This window comes from Petromyzon marinus, chromosome 57 (assembly GCF_048934315.1).
Source record: "Petromyzon marinus isolate PM22_M1 ecotype Great Lakes invasive population chromosome 57, UKy_Petmar_22M1.pri1.0, whole genome shotgun sequence".
Lineage (NCBI taxonomy): Eukaryota > Metazoa > Chordata > Hyperoartia > Petromyzontiformes > Petromyzontidae > Petromyzon > Petromyzon marinus.
Genome location: NC_133723.1, coordinates 962437 through 980643, shown reverse-complemented (window position 1 = coordinate 980643; position 18207 = coordinate 962437). Strand labels below are relative to the sequence as shown.

The window sequence follows — 18207 nt, the reverse complement described above, 5'->3', positions numbered from 1 at the left end:
AGAGACTCACGTAGAGACCCACAGTCACGCGCAGAGACTCACGTAGAGACCCACAGACTCGTGTAGAGACTCGCGTAGAGGCCCACAGACTCGCGTGGAGACTCGCATAGAGACCCACGGACTCGCATAGAGACCCACAGACTCGCATAGAGACCCACAGACTCACGTAGAGACTCACATAGAGACCCACAGACTCGCATAGAGACTCGTATAGAGACCCACAGACTCGTAGACCCACAGACTCGCGTAGAGACTCACATAGAGACCCACAGACTCGCGTGGAGACTCACGTAGAGACTCGCATAGAGACCCACAGACTCGGAGACCCACAGACTCACGTAAAGACTCATGTAGAGACCCACAGACTCGCATAGAGGCCCACAGACTTGGAGACCCACAGACTCGCATGGAGACTCACGTAGAGACCCACAGACTCGCATAGAGACCCACAGTCTCGCGTAGAGACCCACAGACTTGGAGACCCACAGACTCGCGTAGAGACTCGCGTAGAGACCCACAGACTCGCATAGAGACCCACAGACTTGGAGACCCACAGACTCGCATGGAGACTCACGTAGAGACCCACAGACTCGTAGACCCACAGACTCACATAGAGACCCACAGTCTCGCGTAGAGACTCGCGTAGAGACCCACAGACTCGCGTAGAGACTCACATAGAGACACACAGACTTGCGTAGAGAATCACATAGAGACTCGCATAGAGACCCACAGACTCGGAGACCCACATACTCACGTAGAGAACCATGTAAAGACTCGCATAGAGACCCACAGTCTCGCGTAGAGACCCACAGATTCGCGTAGAGACCCACAGACTCGTGAAGAGACTCACGTAGAGACCTACAGACTCGCGTAGAGACCCACAGACTCGCATAGAGACCCACAGACTCGCGGAGAGACTCATATAGAGACCTTAAGACTCGCGTAGAGACTGTATAGAAACCCACAGACTCGTAGACCCACAGACTCACGTAGAGACTCACATAGAGACCCACAGACTCGTGTAGAGACTCGCGTAGAGGCCCACAGACTCGCGTGGAGACTCGCATAGAGACCCACAGACTCACGTAGAGACTCACTTAGAGACCCACAGACTTGCGTAGAGAATCACGTAGAGACTCGCATAGAGACCCACAGACTCGGAGACCCACAGACTCACGTAGAGACTCGCATAGAGACCCACAGACTCGTGTAGAGACTCGCGCAGAGGCTCACGTAGAGACCCACAGACTCGTGTAGAGACTCGCGTAGAGACCCACAGACTCGCGTGGGGACTCACATAGAGACCCACAGACTCGCGTAGAGACTCACATAGAGACCCACAGACTTGCGTAGAGAATCACGTAGAGACTCGCATAGAGACCCACAGACTCGGAGACCCACAGACTCACGTAGAGACTCATGTAGAGACCCACAGACTCGCGTAGAAACTCACATAGAGACCCACAGACTCGCGTAGAAACTCACGTAGAGACCCACAGACTCGAGTAGACTCCCATAGAGACCCACAGACTCGCATAGAGACCCACAGACTCGCATAGAGACCCACAGACTCGCGTAGAGACTCACATAGAGACCCACAGACTCGCGTAGAGACCCACAGACTCGCGTAGAGGCTCACGTAGAGACCCACAGACTCGCATAGAGACCCACAGACTCGTGTAGACTCACGTAGGGACCCACAGACTCGCGTAGAGATTCACGTAGAGACCCACAGACTCGCGTAGACTCACGTAGAGACCCACAGACTCGCATAGAGAGCCACAGACTCACGTAGAGACTCACATTGAGAGCCACAGACTCGTGTAGAGACTCACGTAGAGAGCCACAGACTCGCGTCGAGATTGACATAGAAACCCACAGACTCGCGTAGAGACCCACAGGCTCGCTTAGAGACTGACAGGTGTGATCTTAAGAGACCAGGATAAGTCTCAAAAACGACAAAGGAAAAAAATCAGATGAAGTTATGGCAATGAAGCAAATAGCAATTAAAACAAAAGCAACTGCGTCGCGTGAGTAAAACTAAAAAACATTCACGCAAAGCACAGACCACTCGGCATGAGTACAATTACCCCTCGACCGATCGTGGTGCAACTACTCAAACCGCGCTTTGGTTAAACATGGAACAGATGTCAGGTGATCATCAGACTCACGCGTGCAGAGACGAACATGTGCGTCGTGTTAGACAGCCATGGCGGCGCGTGTCCGTGAGTTTGTGGAGCGATGGCTAGCGCACCGTGCTATGAACCCGATGACCCTCGGTGGCGAGATGTTAACTGCCTCGCCTGGTATGCAGGAGTCGGTGGGTTCGATCGAAACCCTGAAGCCTGCTGTGTATGGTCAAATAAAACAGTTTAATAGGGAGTTTTTTGGGGGGTTAGGTCGCGTAATTATATAAATGTGTCGTTAAACCCGCCTCCACCACCCGACACAGCCAACTAGTAAGGTTTGTCACATAAACAGAACGTGCCAATTCGTCACTAGTACAGCACTAACCGGTGTGTTTGAGATCCAGGCCACAACAGTTACAATCTTGAGTACGACGTTTCGCCAGTAATTACAACTAGCTTCGTCAGGCGACAGCCAGACAAATTACGTGATCTAACCCAAAAAAAAACCCCTGTTATGGATGATATTGGTCGCGAAAGCCTACATGTTAAAACATAGTTTAGTTTAAACCCCGAATTCCATTCCTGCTCACGGCCAACACCAGTGACGATTTTCTGAACCGGTCCTGGGCGTCCCCTAGGTCGACTCAGCCTCAAATTAGTACTTGGTACAGTGTGTAAACATCGCCACTGGGGAGACAAAGGCGGCCAGGCATGGGGCTGGTCACCAACCCCCTCGTGTGCTGTTCCAGGCTTCATAGGTGCTCGCTAACAGCACTTGCCCCAACAGTCTGTAAATGCTATACGGGGATCTTTGTTTTTGTGTGTGCGTGTGCGTAGGGAGTATGGTGCGTGCGACGGCACCAGCGTCACCCTGGTGCAGGAGTCTCCGTGCAAGCCTCTCCACCGAGGTGCGCGCAGGGGCCATGCCGCTACTGCTGGCGGTGGTGGTTGATGTAGTGATGGTTAATGTGGTGGTGGTGGTGGTGGTGATGGTTAAAGTGGTGGTGGTGGTGATGGTTAATGTGGTGATGGTTAATGTGGTTGTGGTGGTGATGGTTAATGTGTTGGTGGTGATGGTTAATGTGGTGGTGGTGATGGTTAATGTGGCGGTGGTGATTGATACGTCATGATGCGATGTTGTCATGATGTGGTGGTGGTGTTGTTGTTGATGGTGGTGTTGGTGGTGTAAAAGGTGTTTACGATGAATGTTGATGTCAACAATGACGACGATGATGGTGTTGACGATAATAGTGATGATGGTGGTGTTGCTGGTGACGATGGTGTTGACGACAACGATGATAGTGATGACGATCGTGTTGCTGGTGATGACGATAACGATGATGGTGATGACAATGATCGTGATGACGATCGTGTTACTGGTGATGGCGATAATGACGATGACGGTGTTGACGATGGTGTTGATGATGATGGTGGTGTTGACGGCAATGTTGATGACAATGGTATTATTATTTTACTCTTCACAACTTTTATTATTTAACCAGTTAAGGCCTACTGAGCTGTATAGCTCTTTTTCAGAAGCGACCTGGCCACAAATGATAGCTAAATGGAGCGGCTTGTCACGTGGAAATGCATTGCGACCAAATACTCTGAACGGGTGTTTATAACGACGGGGACACAGCTACTGAGGAAATGAGGACACGGTTACCAAGGAGACATGGGCACCGTTACCATGGAGATGACACAATTACAGTGGAGACAGCTACACGGTTACTGTGGGAGAAGGAAATACAGACGATGGCATTGACGATGAAGATCATGATGACGATGGTGTTGACAACGATCGTGATGACGATCTTGTTGCTGGTGATGGCTTTGACGACGATGATGGTGTTGACGATGATGATCGCGATGACGATCTTGTTGCTGCTGATGGCATTGACGACGATGATGGTGTTGACGATGATGATCGTCATGACGATCTTGTTGCTGGTGATGGCGTTGACGGCGATGATGGTGTTGACGACGATGGTCGTGATGACAATCTTGTTGCTGGTGATGGCGTTGACGACGATGATGGTGTTGACGATGATGATCGTGATGACGATCTTGTTGCTGGTGATGGCCTTGACGACGATGATGGTGTTGACGATGATGATCGCGATGACGATCTTGTTGCTGGTGATGGCGTTGACGACGATGATGGTGTTGACGATGATGATCGCGATGACGATCTTGTTGCTGGTGATGGCGTTGACGACGATGATGGTGTTGACGATGATCGTGATGACGATCTTGTTGCTGGTGATGGCATTGACGGCGATGATGGTGTTGACGATGATGATCGTGATGACGATCTTGTTGCTGGTGATGGCGTTGACGACGATGATGGTGTTGACGATGATGATCGCGATGACGATCTTGTTGCTGGTGATAGCATTGACGGCGATGATGGTGTTGACGATGATGATCTTGTTGCTGGTGATGGCGTTGACGACGTTGACGGTGTTGACGATGATGATCGCGATGACGATCTTGTTGCTGGTGATGGCGTTGACGGCGATGACGGTGTTGACAATGATGATCGCGATGATGATGGTGTTGCTGATGACGATAGCGTTGACGATGATGACCGTGATGACGACGACGACACTGGGTGTGCTCTGCGGTGCCCGCGGGTGCAGCCGCGGGGACCCAGGACGTGCGGCGTAGCCCCCGGCTCCACTCGCGTCGCTCCTCCTTCTACGCCGCGTCTCAGCCCCTCTCTCGCGCCGCCGCCTCCGTCTCAACGCAGGAGGCCGCCGCGACGCAGGGCAGCCAGGCCGGCAGAGGTGGGTAGGGGTCGGGGGTTACGGCAACTGCCCGTCGGCGTCGTCGTCAGCCGTGGTTAATCCGCTGCTGGATGAGGAGCCTTCGCAAAAGGCGCCGCTGCCTCCCTCCTGCTGTCCTGCCACGAATTCCTCTTGGCGACTAAAAGTAACAATACAAACAACGGTTGCCAAACGGGCATCAGCATCTTGAGATTGTTATTGTCATTATGCTCGTTTATTCACAAATCCGGACTCTTTTTGACGCGGGTTTTTTGCCAGGTTTTCACACTTAGGAGGCGATGTTGCTGCTGCTGTTGCGTGTGATCTCAATTGAGTAATTTGCAGGACATTTGTCAGCATGGGGATGTTTTGTCCAATACCGGTTGCACTGTGTGTGTGTGGGTTTAGCTGTGGGACGGAACCAGAGAACCCGGAGGAAACCCGTGCTGCGTCTGCATGTGCCACGTCTCAGAGCGCCGCGTGTGTCACGTCTGCGTGTGTCACGTCTGCGTGTGTCACGTCTGCGTGTGTCACGTCTGCGTGTGTCACGTCTGCGTGTGCCGCGTCTGAGCGTGTGTCACGTCTGCGTGTGTCACGTCTGAGCGTGTCACGTCTGCCGCGTCTGCGTGTGTCATGTCTGCGTGTGTCACGTCTGTCGCGTCTGAGCGTGCCGCGTCTGAGCGTGTCACGTCTGAGCTTGTCATGTCTGCGTGTGTCATGTCTGCGTGTGCCGCATCTGAGCGTGTCACGTCTGCGTGTGTCATGTCTGCGTGTGCCGCGTCTGCGCGTGCCGCGTCTGCGTGTGTCACGTCTGCGTGTGTCACGTCTGAGCGTGTCACGTCTGCGTGTGTCACGTCTGAGCGTGTCACGTCTGAGCGTGTCACGTCTGAGCGTGTCACGTCTGCGCGTGTCACGTCTGCGTGTGTCACGTCTGCGTGTGTCACGTGTGTCACGTCTGCGCGTGTCACGTCTGCGTGTGTCAGGTCTGCGTGTGCCGCGTCTGAGCGTGTGTCACGTCTGCGTGTGTCACGTCTGCGTGTGTCACGTCTGCGCGTGTCACGTCTGCGTGTGTCACGTCTGCGCGTGTCACGTCTGCGTGTGTCACGTCTGCGCGTGTCACGTCTGCGCGTGTCACGTCTGCGTGTGTCACGTCTGAGCGTGTCACGTCTGCGTGTGTCACGTCTGCGTGTGTCACGTCTGCGTGTGTCACGTCTGCGTGTGTCACGTCTGCGTGTGCTGCGTCTGAGCGTGCCGCGTCTGCGTGTGTCACGTCTGCGTGTGTCACGTGTGTCACGTCTGTCACGTCTGCGCGTGCCGCGTCTGAGTCTGCCGCGTCTGCACGTGCCGCCTGTGATTTTCAGACCGCTCCACGTCGCCGCGTAAGGCCGCCGCCTCCTCCACAGCTCCGTCTCCACACAAGCTGCTGTTTGCAGCGGCCCAGCAGAGCCCCGACACCATCGCCTCCGACCTACGGCCGCCCCGGCATCTCGCCAGCGGGGCCTTCCAGCGGGTGAGGCCGCGGGGGCGGGATGGGGGTGGGGGGTCCGGCGCGATGGGCCAGAGGTGGCGCCGTGAGCTTCAGCTGTGGCGCGTAGCGATGCCTTGGTCGCCGCTGTGGTAGCACCACAGGAAGTCGATGAGCCCAGGGCAGGCGCCCCGCTCGTCGGTAAAACCTGGGGTGGCATCGCTCAATGCGGTTGCGGTTTCTTCGTGTGACCGACAATAAGTGAAGTGCGTGATACCCATTTGAAATGAGTGGAGCTATCAAATAATTCACCCGTCATGTCAATACATTGGTTGGACCAATGTTTGGCTACTTGATTTGGTGCCAATATCTGCTATTGGGCCCATGAACCTTCGTTTTTTAAACCGTTCCATAGTGACGTTATTATACGTATGTAGGCGTTGAACTTCTTTCACACCCTATGTAGCCAACCGTGCTAATCGGAGGTGCGGGACGAAGGAGCTGAGCCCGGCGACCCGAGTTCCATTCCCGCTCACAACCAACACCGATCTAGATTGACTCTGCCTTAAATGAGGACCTGGTGCGGTGTATACGTGTTTATGTACGTTGAATATCTTTCGTACCGTATGTAGCCAACCCACATCAGCATTGGAGAGACAAAGGTGGCCGGGCGTGGTGCCGAGTATACGGCGCCACGGTGACGTGATGAAGCAGCGCACTCACCGGAACGCCGCTTCTGTACCCCCCCCCTCCGGTCTCCGTCCGCTCGTGCCGCGTGGCCAGCGCTTTCCGCAGGACGGCGCCGGCGCCCTCTCGGGCCACGTGCACAACCCCTCCAAGCTGTCGCGCCGCCTCTTCGCCCCCTCGAGCACCAGCGCGCCCGCCGCCACCACAACCAGGCTGCCCTTTTCCCCTCCGCCGCGGCCGTCCGCCGCCCCCTCCGGCCTCCCGCGCGCCAGTGGCGCCAGGAGCCGGCGCGTGCGCCGGACTCCCTCCAAAGTGCGGTTCGAATCGAGCTCGACGACGACGACGACGACGACGACGACGACGGAGCCGCCACGGTCACGCGGTCCCCGCACGCCGGAGCGGGCGCCGGAGCGCGCCGACGGCGGCACGCCGCCCCGCCGCAGCCCCAGGTTCTCGCGAGGCATCCCCTGTACGCCGGGGACGCCTGGGACCCCCGGGACTCCCGTGTCCTCTGAGAGATTGCCCCGCCTAGCCCCCACGCCCCAGACTCCTCGCAGGGACCGCGTTCCTGGAACCCCCGAGACCCCTGGTGCGGGGCGCGTGGCGAGGACCCCTCTCACCCCTCGCACCCCACGCACCCCACGCACCCCTCGTACCCCTCTCACCCCACGCACCCCTCGCGCCATGTCGATGGAGCACGGCGTCGTCTCCTGGACGCGTCCACGCCAGTCTCCCAGGGGAACGGACACGTCGGCAACGTCGCCGCCGTCGGCGACCGCCGGCGGCGGCAGGCGTGCGCCGGCTCGGTGTTTGCCACGGACGCGCAGCGAGTGCTCGGACCTGCTGCGCTCGCCCCTGATGACCCCGGCCAAGAGGCAGCCGGCGCTTCCGCCGGAGTTCCCCGGCGGAGTCGGAGAGGCGCGCGACGAGAGGCCCGTGCCGAAGACGCCAAAGGAACGACCGCCAGCACCGCTCAGAGGTGACGCTGGCGCCGCCACCGCTGGCAAGACGCTTGCAAAGGGCTCGCGGGAATCGCCGCCGACGCCTCCACGCGTGCCGGAGCATGGAGTTGAGATGGCGTCACGGGCGCCAGCACCGGAGATCAGGAGGTCTCCCAGGAGGTCTCCCAGGAGGTCTCCCAGGAGGTCTCCCAGGAGGTCTCCCTGGAGGTCTCCCAGGAGGTCTCCCAGGAGGTCTCCCAGGAGGTCTCCCATGAGGTCTCCCAGGAGGTCTCGCAGGAGGTGCCCGAGCGGAGGGGCCACCGGCACAGGAGGCCGCGTGGCGACAGCGCGTGGAGACAGCAGGAGGAGCGGCTCGGCCGACCGGGGAGCAGCGGAAACGGGTGCGGGAGAACGTGGCCAGGAGCCGGATGGTTTCACTTCCAGAAACTCTGTGGGAGGCGAGAGATGGAGCGAGGAGGATGTGGAGGATGAGGACTCGTTGAACGAGAGGACGGTTTTCTCCTCGTCGCCCGCCGGTGCCGGGAGCCTCACGTCACCCGAGTGGGAGCTGGCGTCGCCGCGCGGCAATCGAGAAGGCGTGGGCGTGCGCCTGCGCCGAAAGCCGATGGGCACCGGCAGGGCGCCGGCGGAGACCTTGCTGGAGCCGCCGCTGGCGTCGACGCAGCCGTTGCTTCTTACCCCCGGCCGCAGCTACTCCCTGCGGCTCACGGTGGACCGGAGGCAGCGGCGCGCCGAGGCCTTGCAGTCTTCGCCGGTGGCGGTGGCCGCTGGCGCCTGGCACCCAAGCGCCACCAAGGTAGAGACGCGCTCGTCCCCGGGTTTACCGTTTTACTAAACTGTTTATTTCGTCTTGACTTAAAGCTTTCGTGACTGCAGGAATTCATATTCTTTGGATCTTTCAGTAAAGTCACGTAGATACAGCGAGGGAAAAAAGTATTTGATCCCCTGCTGATTTTGTACGTTTGCCCACTGACAAAGAAATGATCAGTCTATAATTTTAATGGTAGGTTTATATGAACAGTAAGAGACAGAATAGCAACAACAAAATCCAGAAAAAACGCATGTCAAGATGTTATAAATTGATTTGCATTTTAATGAGGGAAATAAGTATTTGACCCCTCTGCAAAACATGACTTAGTACCAGATGGCAAAACCCTTGTTGGCAATCAGGTCAGACGTTTCTTGTAGTTGGCCACCAGGTTTGCACACATCTCAGGAGGGATTTTATCCCACTCCTCTTTGCAGATCTTCTCCAAGTCATTAAGGTTTCGAGGCTGACATTTGGCAACTCGAACCTTCAGCTCCCTCCACAGATTTTCTATGGGATTAAGGTCTGGAGACTGGCTAGGCCACTCCAGGACCTTAATGTGCTTCTTCTTGAGCCACTCCTTTGTTGCCTTGGCCATGTGTTTTGGGTCATTGTCATGCTGGAATACCCATCCACGACCCATTTTCAATGCCCTGGCTGAGGGAAGGAGGTTCTCACCCAAGATTTGACGCTACATGGCCCTGTCCATCGTCCCTTTGATGCGGTGAAATTGTCCTGTCCCCTCAGCAGAAAAACACTCCCAAAGCATAATGTTTCCACTTCCATGTTTGACGGTGGGGATGGTGTTCTTGGGGTCATAGGCAGCATTCCTCCTCCAAACACGGCGAGTTGAGTTGATGCCAAAGAGCTCCATTTTGGTCTCATCTGACCACAACACTTTCACACAGTTGTCCTCTGAATCATTCAGATGTTCATTAGCAAACTTCACACGGGCATGTATATGTGCTTTCTTGAGTAGGGGGACCTTGCGGGTGCTGCAGGATTTCAGTCCTTCACAGCGTAGTGTGTTACCAATTGTTTTCTTGGTGACTATGGTCCGAGCTGCCTTGAGATCATTGACAAGATCCTCCCATGTAGTTCTGGGCTGATTCCTCACCGTTCTCATGATCATTGCAACTCCACGAGGTGAGATCTTGCTTGAAGCCCCAGGGCGAGGGAGATTGACAGTTGTTTTGTGTTTCTTACATTTGCGAATAATCGCACCAACTGTTGTCACCTTCTCACCAAGCTGCTTGTTAATGGTCTTGTAGCCCATTCCAGCCTTGTGTAGGTCTACAATCTTGTCCCTGACATCCTTGGAGAGCTCTTTGGTCTTGGCCATGGTGGAGAGTTTGGAATCTGATTGATTGCTTCTGTGGACAGGTGTCTTTTATACAGGTAACAAGCTGAGATTAGGAGCACTCCCTTTAAGAGTGTGCTCCTAATCTCAGCTCGTTACCTGTATAAAAGACACCTGGGAGCCAGAAATCTTTCTGATTGAGAGTGTCAAATACTTATTTCCCTCATTAAAATACAAATCAATTCATAACATTTTTGACAAGCGTTTTTCTGGATTTTGTTGTTGTTATTCTGTCTCTCACTGTTCATATAAACCTACCATTAAAATTATAGACTGATAATTTCTTCGTCAGTGGGCAAACGTAAAAAATCAGCAGGGTATCAAATACTTTTTTCCCTCACTGTAGGTTCTTTGAACCTATTTATATATTTAGAAATTTATTTTGTATTTTACCAGGTAAGGCCCACTGAGCTCGATAGCTCTTTTTTCAGAAGCAACCTGGCCACAATCGAAATGTATAGTATCCAAATACGTTAAACGTGTAATGTTGATTTTAAATGTGAAGGGAAAAACTGGAAGACCCGGAGAAAAATCCACGCGACCATGGAGAGAGTGTGTAAACTCCAGGGTTGGGAGCGAACCCCTGACCTCTTGTATACCAGACGAGGAAGTTAACATCTCGCCACCGTGGCACTCCGAAGTACCCCGCCGGTGCTGCCGCCGGTGCTGGTTGTATCCCACTTGTCGCTTGTTCACCCGGGAAAGCCTACCCTGGGGTGCGAACCTTCCACCGATGCAGGACCTCCGATGGAGGAATTCCAGGGTCCGTCGTGAGCAAGATGATTTTCGTTGTCGGCCCACCTGCACGTGGAGAGGCCTATGCACTGTGAATAAGGGCAGGTGCCTGAAATGTCGCCGATTTTCTACGGTAGTTTCTTCGGTTAACGTTTTTAACCCGTTCCATGGCTCAGCCCCACCAATGAGCGCTGGGATTGGCCGAAATTGGCGCCCCGCGTGCATCACGTAAGCACGGTCCCGTCAGGCAACATGTTAACATCAGTCGAAACCACGGGGAGTCCTATGGGAGGCAAAAGGTTCACCACAAAAACCATTAACCGATATGTCACTGTTAACAGAAGGACTACAGTAAACTATTATTTTTTAGGTAGGCAGTGACATCAACGAATGTGTCGATGCTTGAGGGACAGCACGTGCCTAAGAGAACGTCCCCCCCGCAGAGACGGATTAGCGAAATGGGCTCCCGTACGCCGATGCCAGCCCTGTGCATTGCTGCTTCGCAGGGTCGCGAGTCGACGCGGCAGATTTGGGGTTGGGGAAGCCTTTGAATGTTGATTGACCGCGGGCGATTGCGGTCGTGTGACCTGCGTTGTTCGCCTGCCGCTCGTGTCCCCCGGCAGGACGCTCGACGCCGGTACGAGGTGGAACCGTCGCCGCCGGCGCTGCTGCCGCAGGGCTCGGGGCCGCTCAAGCTGCGGCTGAAGCGCGCCGGCTCGTGGAAATTGAACGAGGACGGCCGGGATCGGGCGCCGGTCGGCGACGCCGCCGCCGCCGCCGCCGCCGCATCGCACCGCCACTGCAGCCGGCACTCGTCGCGCCAGCAGCCGGTGGAGGCCGCGGATCAACGTACGCCGCCGTCGCGCCGCGCGCGCCGAGCCTCGGCCTCCCCGAGCCCGCGCCGCGTGCAGACTCGCATCTGCCACACGCTCACGCCGCCTGCGTCGTCGTCCACGCCGCCTGCGTCGTCGTCCACGCCCCCGCAGAGCGCAGGCGCGGTGAGCGCCGCGTCGCCCGCGCAGAGTCCCGCCATCCGGCGGTGGCCCCGCAAGAAGCGGGCGGGCGGCGGCGCTTCTCCCGCCGCGGCCGCCGGCGGATTCAAGCTGGCGCCGTGGGACGGCGGGCTCGGCGCGGCAGAGGTGGACGGCGTGTTTGCGCTGCCCGACTGCTCCCCGCCGAGGGAGGCGGCGTGGGGAGCCCGGTGGAGCGGCGGTGCCGGGTACGGTCTGGGCTCCCGGCGGAGCGGCTCCGGCGGCGCCGGCTTCGGCCTGGGCTCCAGGAAGAGGCGAGCCGGCTGCCGCCTCTCTTCCCCGGTGGAAGAGGAGGAGGAGGAGGAGAAGGGCGGCGGTGCTGCGGTGCCGGCGGCGGCGACGAAGGAGGCCAAGCGGCCGCGCTCGGAGACGGAGCTGGGCCGGTCCTCCCCGAGAGGGAGCGCCGCCTTCCCGTCCACCGCCAGCGCTGGCGGTGCCGGCGGCAGCGACGACAACGTCTTCTCGAGCCCCGCAGGTGGGTGCCGGGAGGGCCGGCGCCCGGGGACCAGGGGCTTGACCGGCTGCTCGAAGGCTCTTGGCACGAATTGGCCAGGGGACGGCCGAGGCGCCGATGGATTCTGAAATCTGTCTGGGTCACTGCCCACCCCACCATGCTGGGACACTCCTCCGCCCTCCGTCCCACGCTGTGGGAATTGGAATTTGGCCAAAACAGCAGCATCCATTGCAGCAGCAGCCTCGTGGAAAACAGTTGATGGGTTAGGCTAAGGTTAGGTTAGGGTTACAGTTGGATTAGGTTTAATGTAGTGTTTAGTTTGGGGTTACATTCGGTTATATTTAAGGTTAGGGTTAGTTTAGGGGAAGGTTTAATTGGGAGTTTAGTTTGGGGTTAGGTTAAATTTAAGGTTAGGTTAAATTGAAGGTTAGGTTAGGTTAGGGTTAAGTCTAAGGTTAAGGGTTAGTCTACGATAGGTTTTGGTTCGGGTAAAATTTGATTCTGCACATGACAGGGCGTCGGAGCCGTCGATCCTACGAAAAAGGAGGTGGCCCGTTGTCTTATCTTCACGACAGTTTAATTCGCTGTCATATTCCATGCACATACCATTCCGTGGACGAGCGAATCGACGCAGTCTACCAGCGGTGCCAACTCCCCGGGGCTTTCGGCAGCCTGCTGCTGGCCCCGACTTGATGGCCGGCGCGTCGTCTCCGGCTGTGAAGTGCGTCAGGGCGAGCCGCGGGCGGTACTGGTTGTTGTTGTTGTTGTTGCCCTGCACCTGCTGAGGGAGGGAGGGAGGGAGGGAGGGAGGGGGGGCTACGTGGGCTGACGTCCACTCGCTCACTCAGTTGATCATTGGTGTGTGATTATCCGGCTTCCAACATTATCTGGCTTCCAACATTATCCGGCGGTCGCGGACCGATCCGGCAAAACCGCTCCAAAGGCTGTACCTGGCCGGAGATCGGCACCGTGTACGTGACGAAATAGTAGCTTTGCTTGATTTTAGTGTAAAGTATTATATACAGTACATTATACACTACATACAAGTTAGAAAAATAATAGAACACGACTTTACCTAACTGACTCTGATGTTTCCGTCCTACCTGCCTATGTCACTTGTTATTTCCGACTCTTTGTGTGTCTTTCTCTCTCTCTGTGCATCTCTCTCCGATCTGCCCTGCCTCCTCCCCACCCCTTCTCTCTCCCCCTCTACTGCCAAGGCCTTATATAACCTCGTGCCACGGCAGATCTCTCGCCTAATTGAGCAGTTTTTTCTTGCTGTGGTTGTCCCACCTGATGACGATTGCTGGTGTTGCGATCGAAACATCACGTGATCTGTTATGTTTCTACCTACCACGTGGTGACTTTACCGAAAGAACCAAAGAGTTTGGATTCCTGCAGTCATGAAAGCGTCAAATAAAGATTACATACAAGTTAAACAATGAAAATACTGCACGTATGTCCATCACCCCAATGCAGAGTCTTCTCGATTGGAGTGAGTACGTTACAGTAAATACAATCACTTTTTAAAGTAGGATATTTTTGTCTATTTGTATATTCATGGCAATTTCATACAGTAAACAAATTTAAAACACAAAAAAAACAACACAACACCGACAAACATAATGTCATGCAAGAATGTGCAAAAATAAGCTATTTGAAAATCTGGCGTCCCCTCCCACCCGAAGCTGCCAGATAATCGATGCTCTACCGTATATTTAATGTCGACAAACATACGCATTCATTAATTTATTTTGTAATTGCATATCGGGTGTCGGTCGCAGGGCGCTGGGTGTCGGTCACAGGGCGCTGGGTGAATTGATTGCAGGATTTAACCGTCTCGTGGATGTCCCACCCGCTTGCTGAGGTCCCGGCAATCTTTACCTGTGGTCCTGGCGTGGACTTGCGGTTGGGGGGGTTCTTACCCCGTGCCCCGACTGGAAGTCTGTGAAAAGAGCTTCATAGCTCATCGGATTCCTCCTGCAGTATGAATAAATATTCTGATTTGTGAAATGATTGTCCCGGCAGGAGGGAGACACCGGCAGCTGTCGGCTCACGGCCTCCTGGCGCTCACGCAGTCGCCCATCATCCGTCCCCCACTCGGGAGCGCCGCCTCCACCCCTCCCACGGAGCCCAGTGAGTCACGGGGGGGGGAGTCGGGAGGGGGTCCCTCCCTTCCTCCCTCCCTCCCTCCCTCCCTCCCTCCCTCCCTCCCTCCCTCCCTCCCTCCCTCCCTCCCTCCCTCCCTCCCTCCCTCCCTCCCTCCCTCCCTCCCTCCCTCCCTCCCTCCCTCCCTCCCTCCCTCCCTCCCTTCCTCCTTACCCTGAAACCTAATGGAACAGTAGATAATATAATACAGGGCGCTTCAAAAAAACGTAAAAACTTCTGAGGATTTGCAACAATACCACAATCAATGTGCTGCTGCCTCTGGGCTCTGGAGATCACCTGGAGAAGATTCCAGGCACGTGTTTACAATGATGGCGAACAAGTGGAGACTCTGACTTTTTGAAGCTATTAACATCATATTTGCTATCATTTTACGGTGTATTTATTATCCGTTCTTTTCCATTAAAAACGATCATCCCATTTTGTCCAATTTTGAAGCACCCGATGTACTAGAGGAGCAGTTCTTAACCTCTACTGCAGCCTTGAATCCCTTGGGTTGTCACTTGTTACAAACATGTTTTATGTTAATAAATACATAGGGTTTTATGAAACAAAGTTGTTGTACTTAATGTACCCGTGCTAAATTTGTGTTTTCGATTATTTACCATCTACAAACAATCTGGCCAAGTTTCACTACCCCCAGGGGGTGCACGCACCCCAGATGAAGGAGAGCCACTGCACTGGAGCGTGCGTTTATGTGGCAGCGCCTCCGTGCGACCAGGGGCTCAACTACGGGGGGTGGTGGTGGCATGTGGCGGCGTTATAGGAGGAGGCCCAGTCGGCCACAAGGAGGGCCCCGAATGAACAAAAGTAACAAAACATGTTCGGGTTTATATTCTTAGTTCTTTTGCTAAAGTCACGTAGAAGGGAAACAATAAAATAGTAAAAATATAAAACAATAAAATTCTACGTGACTTTACCGAAAGCACCAAGAATACGAATCCCTGCAGTCACGAAAGATTTAAATCAAAATGTTAGGATTTGTTTTTAAACAAGAACAATAATATTTATATATGGTTATGGCCCACCTATTACTATATCGGGGGTTAAAAACAGCTGTAGCCGTTTTAGGAAAAGTGAGTCAGAAGAAAGGAGGGGGGCACACAGCTGTATCTTGCGTAGCTCCCGCCCCTGCATGCGACCGCATCTCAAGACACGCACAGAGACCCGTCGTAGGCTTAGACTGAGAACCGTAGACTCGCACGGAGAACCGTAGACTTGCACGGAGAACCGTAGACTCGCACATAGAGGCCTATTTCCCACCGCATCTCAGGTTGCTGTCCACCCGGGTCTGTGGACCACTATGCGAGTCTGTGAGTCTTCGTGTTCTTGTGAAAGTCCAAGGGTTTCTGTCAGTATTCAGGTCGCTATGCGAGTCTACGAACCAAATTTTTTCGATGAACCAAAGTGTCATTCCTCGCTTGTGTGTTGGGGGTGGGGGGGAGTTGGTGGGGCACCTGACCTGGTGCAGGGCCCGTGGTGACGTCACCTCCCCTTAGTGGCGAATGGCGGCTGTTAGTATTGGGCGGGGGGGGGGTATGTTGAATTTATTTTGCACCGTACATAGCCAACTGTGCTAATAGGAGGTGCAGTTGAGTCTATTGGCAATGTTGAGTCTCTGGGCATTGTTGAGTCTATGGGCAGTGTTGAGTCTGTGGGCAGTGTTGAGTCTATGGGTAGTGTTGAGTCTATGGGCAGTGTTGAGTCTGTGGGCAGTGATGAGTCTGTGGGCAGTAATGAGTCTATGGAAAGTGTTGAGTCTGGGCATTGTTGAGTGTATGGGCAGTGTTGAGTCTATGGGTAGTGTTGAGTCTATGAGCAGTGTTGAGTCTATGGGTAGCGTTAGTTTATTGGCAGTGTTGAGTCTGTGGGTAGTGTTGAATCGATGGGTAGTGTTAGTCTATGGGCAGTGTTGAGTCTATGGGTAGCGTTAGTCTATGAACAGTGTTGAGTCTGGGTAGTGTTGAATCTATGGGTAGTGTTGAGTCTATGGGTAGCGTTAGTCTATGAACAGTGTTGAGTCTGGGTAGTGTTGAATCTATGGGTAGTGTTGAGTCTATGGGCAGTGTGTATGTTGAACCTCTTTCGCACCGTACGTAGCCAGCCGTGCTACTCGGAGGCGCTGGGGAAGGACCGTCTTGCGCAGCTGACGAGCGTGAATGCGTCCCAGCAGATGGCGCCACCACCACCACCACCAGCAGCAGCAGCAGCAGGCAGTGGTCTCCGCCAGCTGAGCTGTCGTCCGTGCGGCACCGAAGCCCCGGCGCCAGGACGTACGGAAAGAGGAAGCTGCCCTGCTGACGCCACCACCAACGCCGGCGGCGCCATCAGTCGGGACGGCCGGGACGGTGCGCACTGAGGGGGGTTGTCGCCCCGCCGCACCGCTCCTGGCGTCGCTGTGCACAGCGACCTTGAGTGGGGTGCCCGGCTACGCCTCGGGTGTCCGTCCAGAGAACCGAGGATAAGACTCATAGACTCGTACAGAGATCTGTCAACTCGCAGAGACTCGTGCAGAGATCCGTCAACTCACAGAGACCCGTAGACTTGCACCGAGACCCATTGACTCTCACAGAATAAGTACTCTGTACTTTTAGTCATCATCAGCAGCAGCAGTGATCAGTCCACTGCTGGATTAAAGTATCCCAGGTCGTCGCCACTACCTGCCGATCCTCCTGCGATGTGGTGCCGTGCGTCTCGGTTCACAAGCCGTCAGTCGCTGGGCATCTTGACGTGACTCCTGGGTGCCTTGGTTGCTGTATAGTGCCTTCTTGCCTGCAGGGTTGTTATATCTGGTTGCTAGGCATCCATCGCGGGGTGCTGGACGTCAGTCGGAGGGTGCTGGGTGTCAGTCGCAGGATGCTGGACGTCAGTCCCAAGGTGCTGGGCGTCAGTCCCAAGGTGCTGGGCGTCAGTCCCAAGGTGATGGGCGTCAGTCCCAAGGTGCTGTGGTCCCACGTCTTGGCAAGGTTTAGCTGTGGCTGTGTCGCGGACTTGCGGTGGGGGTTAAAGGTCACCTGCAGTGGATGTCGGGCTGGCAAGCGCTCGAACCAATCAACTGTGCAATTTTTTTGTCGTTGTCGTGGTTGTTGTGGTTTCTGTCGTCGTTGCGTTTGGGGAAGATGGACGCGTTCCTCGGGGCGTCCTCACCGGCGCCGCGTGGGCCTTGCTCTCGGAGCGCCACTGCCGTGCGCCGAGTGAAGAGTTTTCTTTTTACAAATAAAAAAGTGATATTTCCTCCGCCTGTCCTGCCGCCGTGTAAAACGTTCACGGCATCGGACCTCCGCTGAAACGGCGTCACGTCCCCCCTCCTCTCTCCCCCGCACCCCCCTGCCCCTGCTGTTGACTAGGGGTTGGCGGCTCACGGTGGGATGGGACAGCAGAGTTCACCACAGATTGTGAAGATGGCCAGCTATCTTAGTTTCTCATTTGAAAACTCATTTCTTTAGAACCGCTTGGTTGTTGCGTTTAGTTTGTCCCCCACCCCCACGCACATCCGATTAGCGTGGTTGGCTACGTACAGTGGAAAACAAGTTCAACATACACACCACTACCCATAGACAAACACTACCCATAGACTCAAAACTACCCATAGACTCACACTACCCATAGACTCAACACTAGCCGTAGACTAACACTGCCCAT

At 55.1% G+C, this 18207-nt stretch overlaps 1 protein-coding gene across 1 annotated transcript in view; it reads left to right on the top strand.

The window, feature by feature from the left end:
• The window catches only part of TICRR (TOPBP1 interacting checkpoint and replication regulator), a 46848-nt gene extending 29049 nt beyond the window's left edge, over nt 1–17799 (top strand). Inside the window, exons 17-23 of the mRNA XM_032975684.2 lie at nt 2967–3037; nt 4772–4918; nt 6259–6407; nt 7158–8807; nt 11538–12420; nt 14428–14535; nt 16739–17799. Coding sequence (XP_032831575.2) covers nt 2967–3037; nt 4772–4918; nt 6259–6407; nt 7158–8807; nt 11538–12420; nt 14428–14535; nt 16739–16866 — 3136 coding nt within the window. The 3' untranslated portion in view covers nt 16867–17799. The remainder of the gene's footprint in view (nt 1–2966; nt 3038–4771; nt 4919–6258; nt 6408–7157; nt 8808–11537; nt 12421–14427; nt 14536–16738) is intronic.
• The last annotated feature ends 408 nt before the right edge of the window (nt 17800–18207 follow it).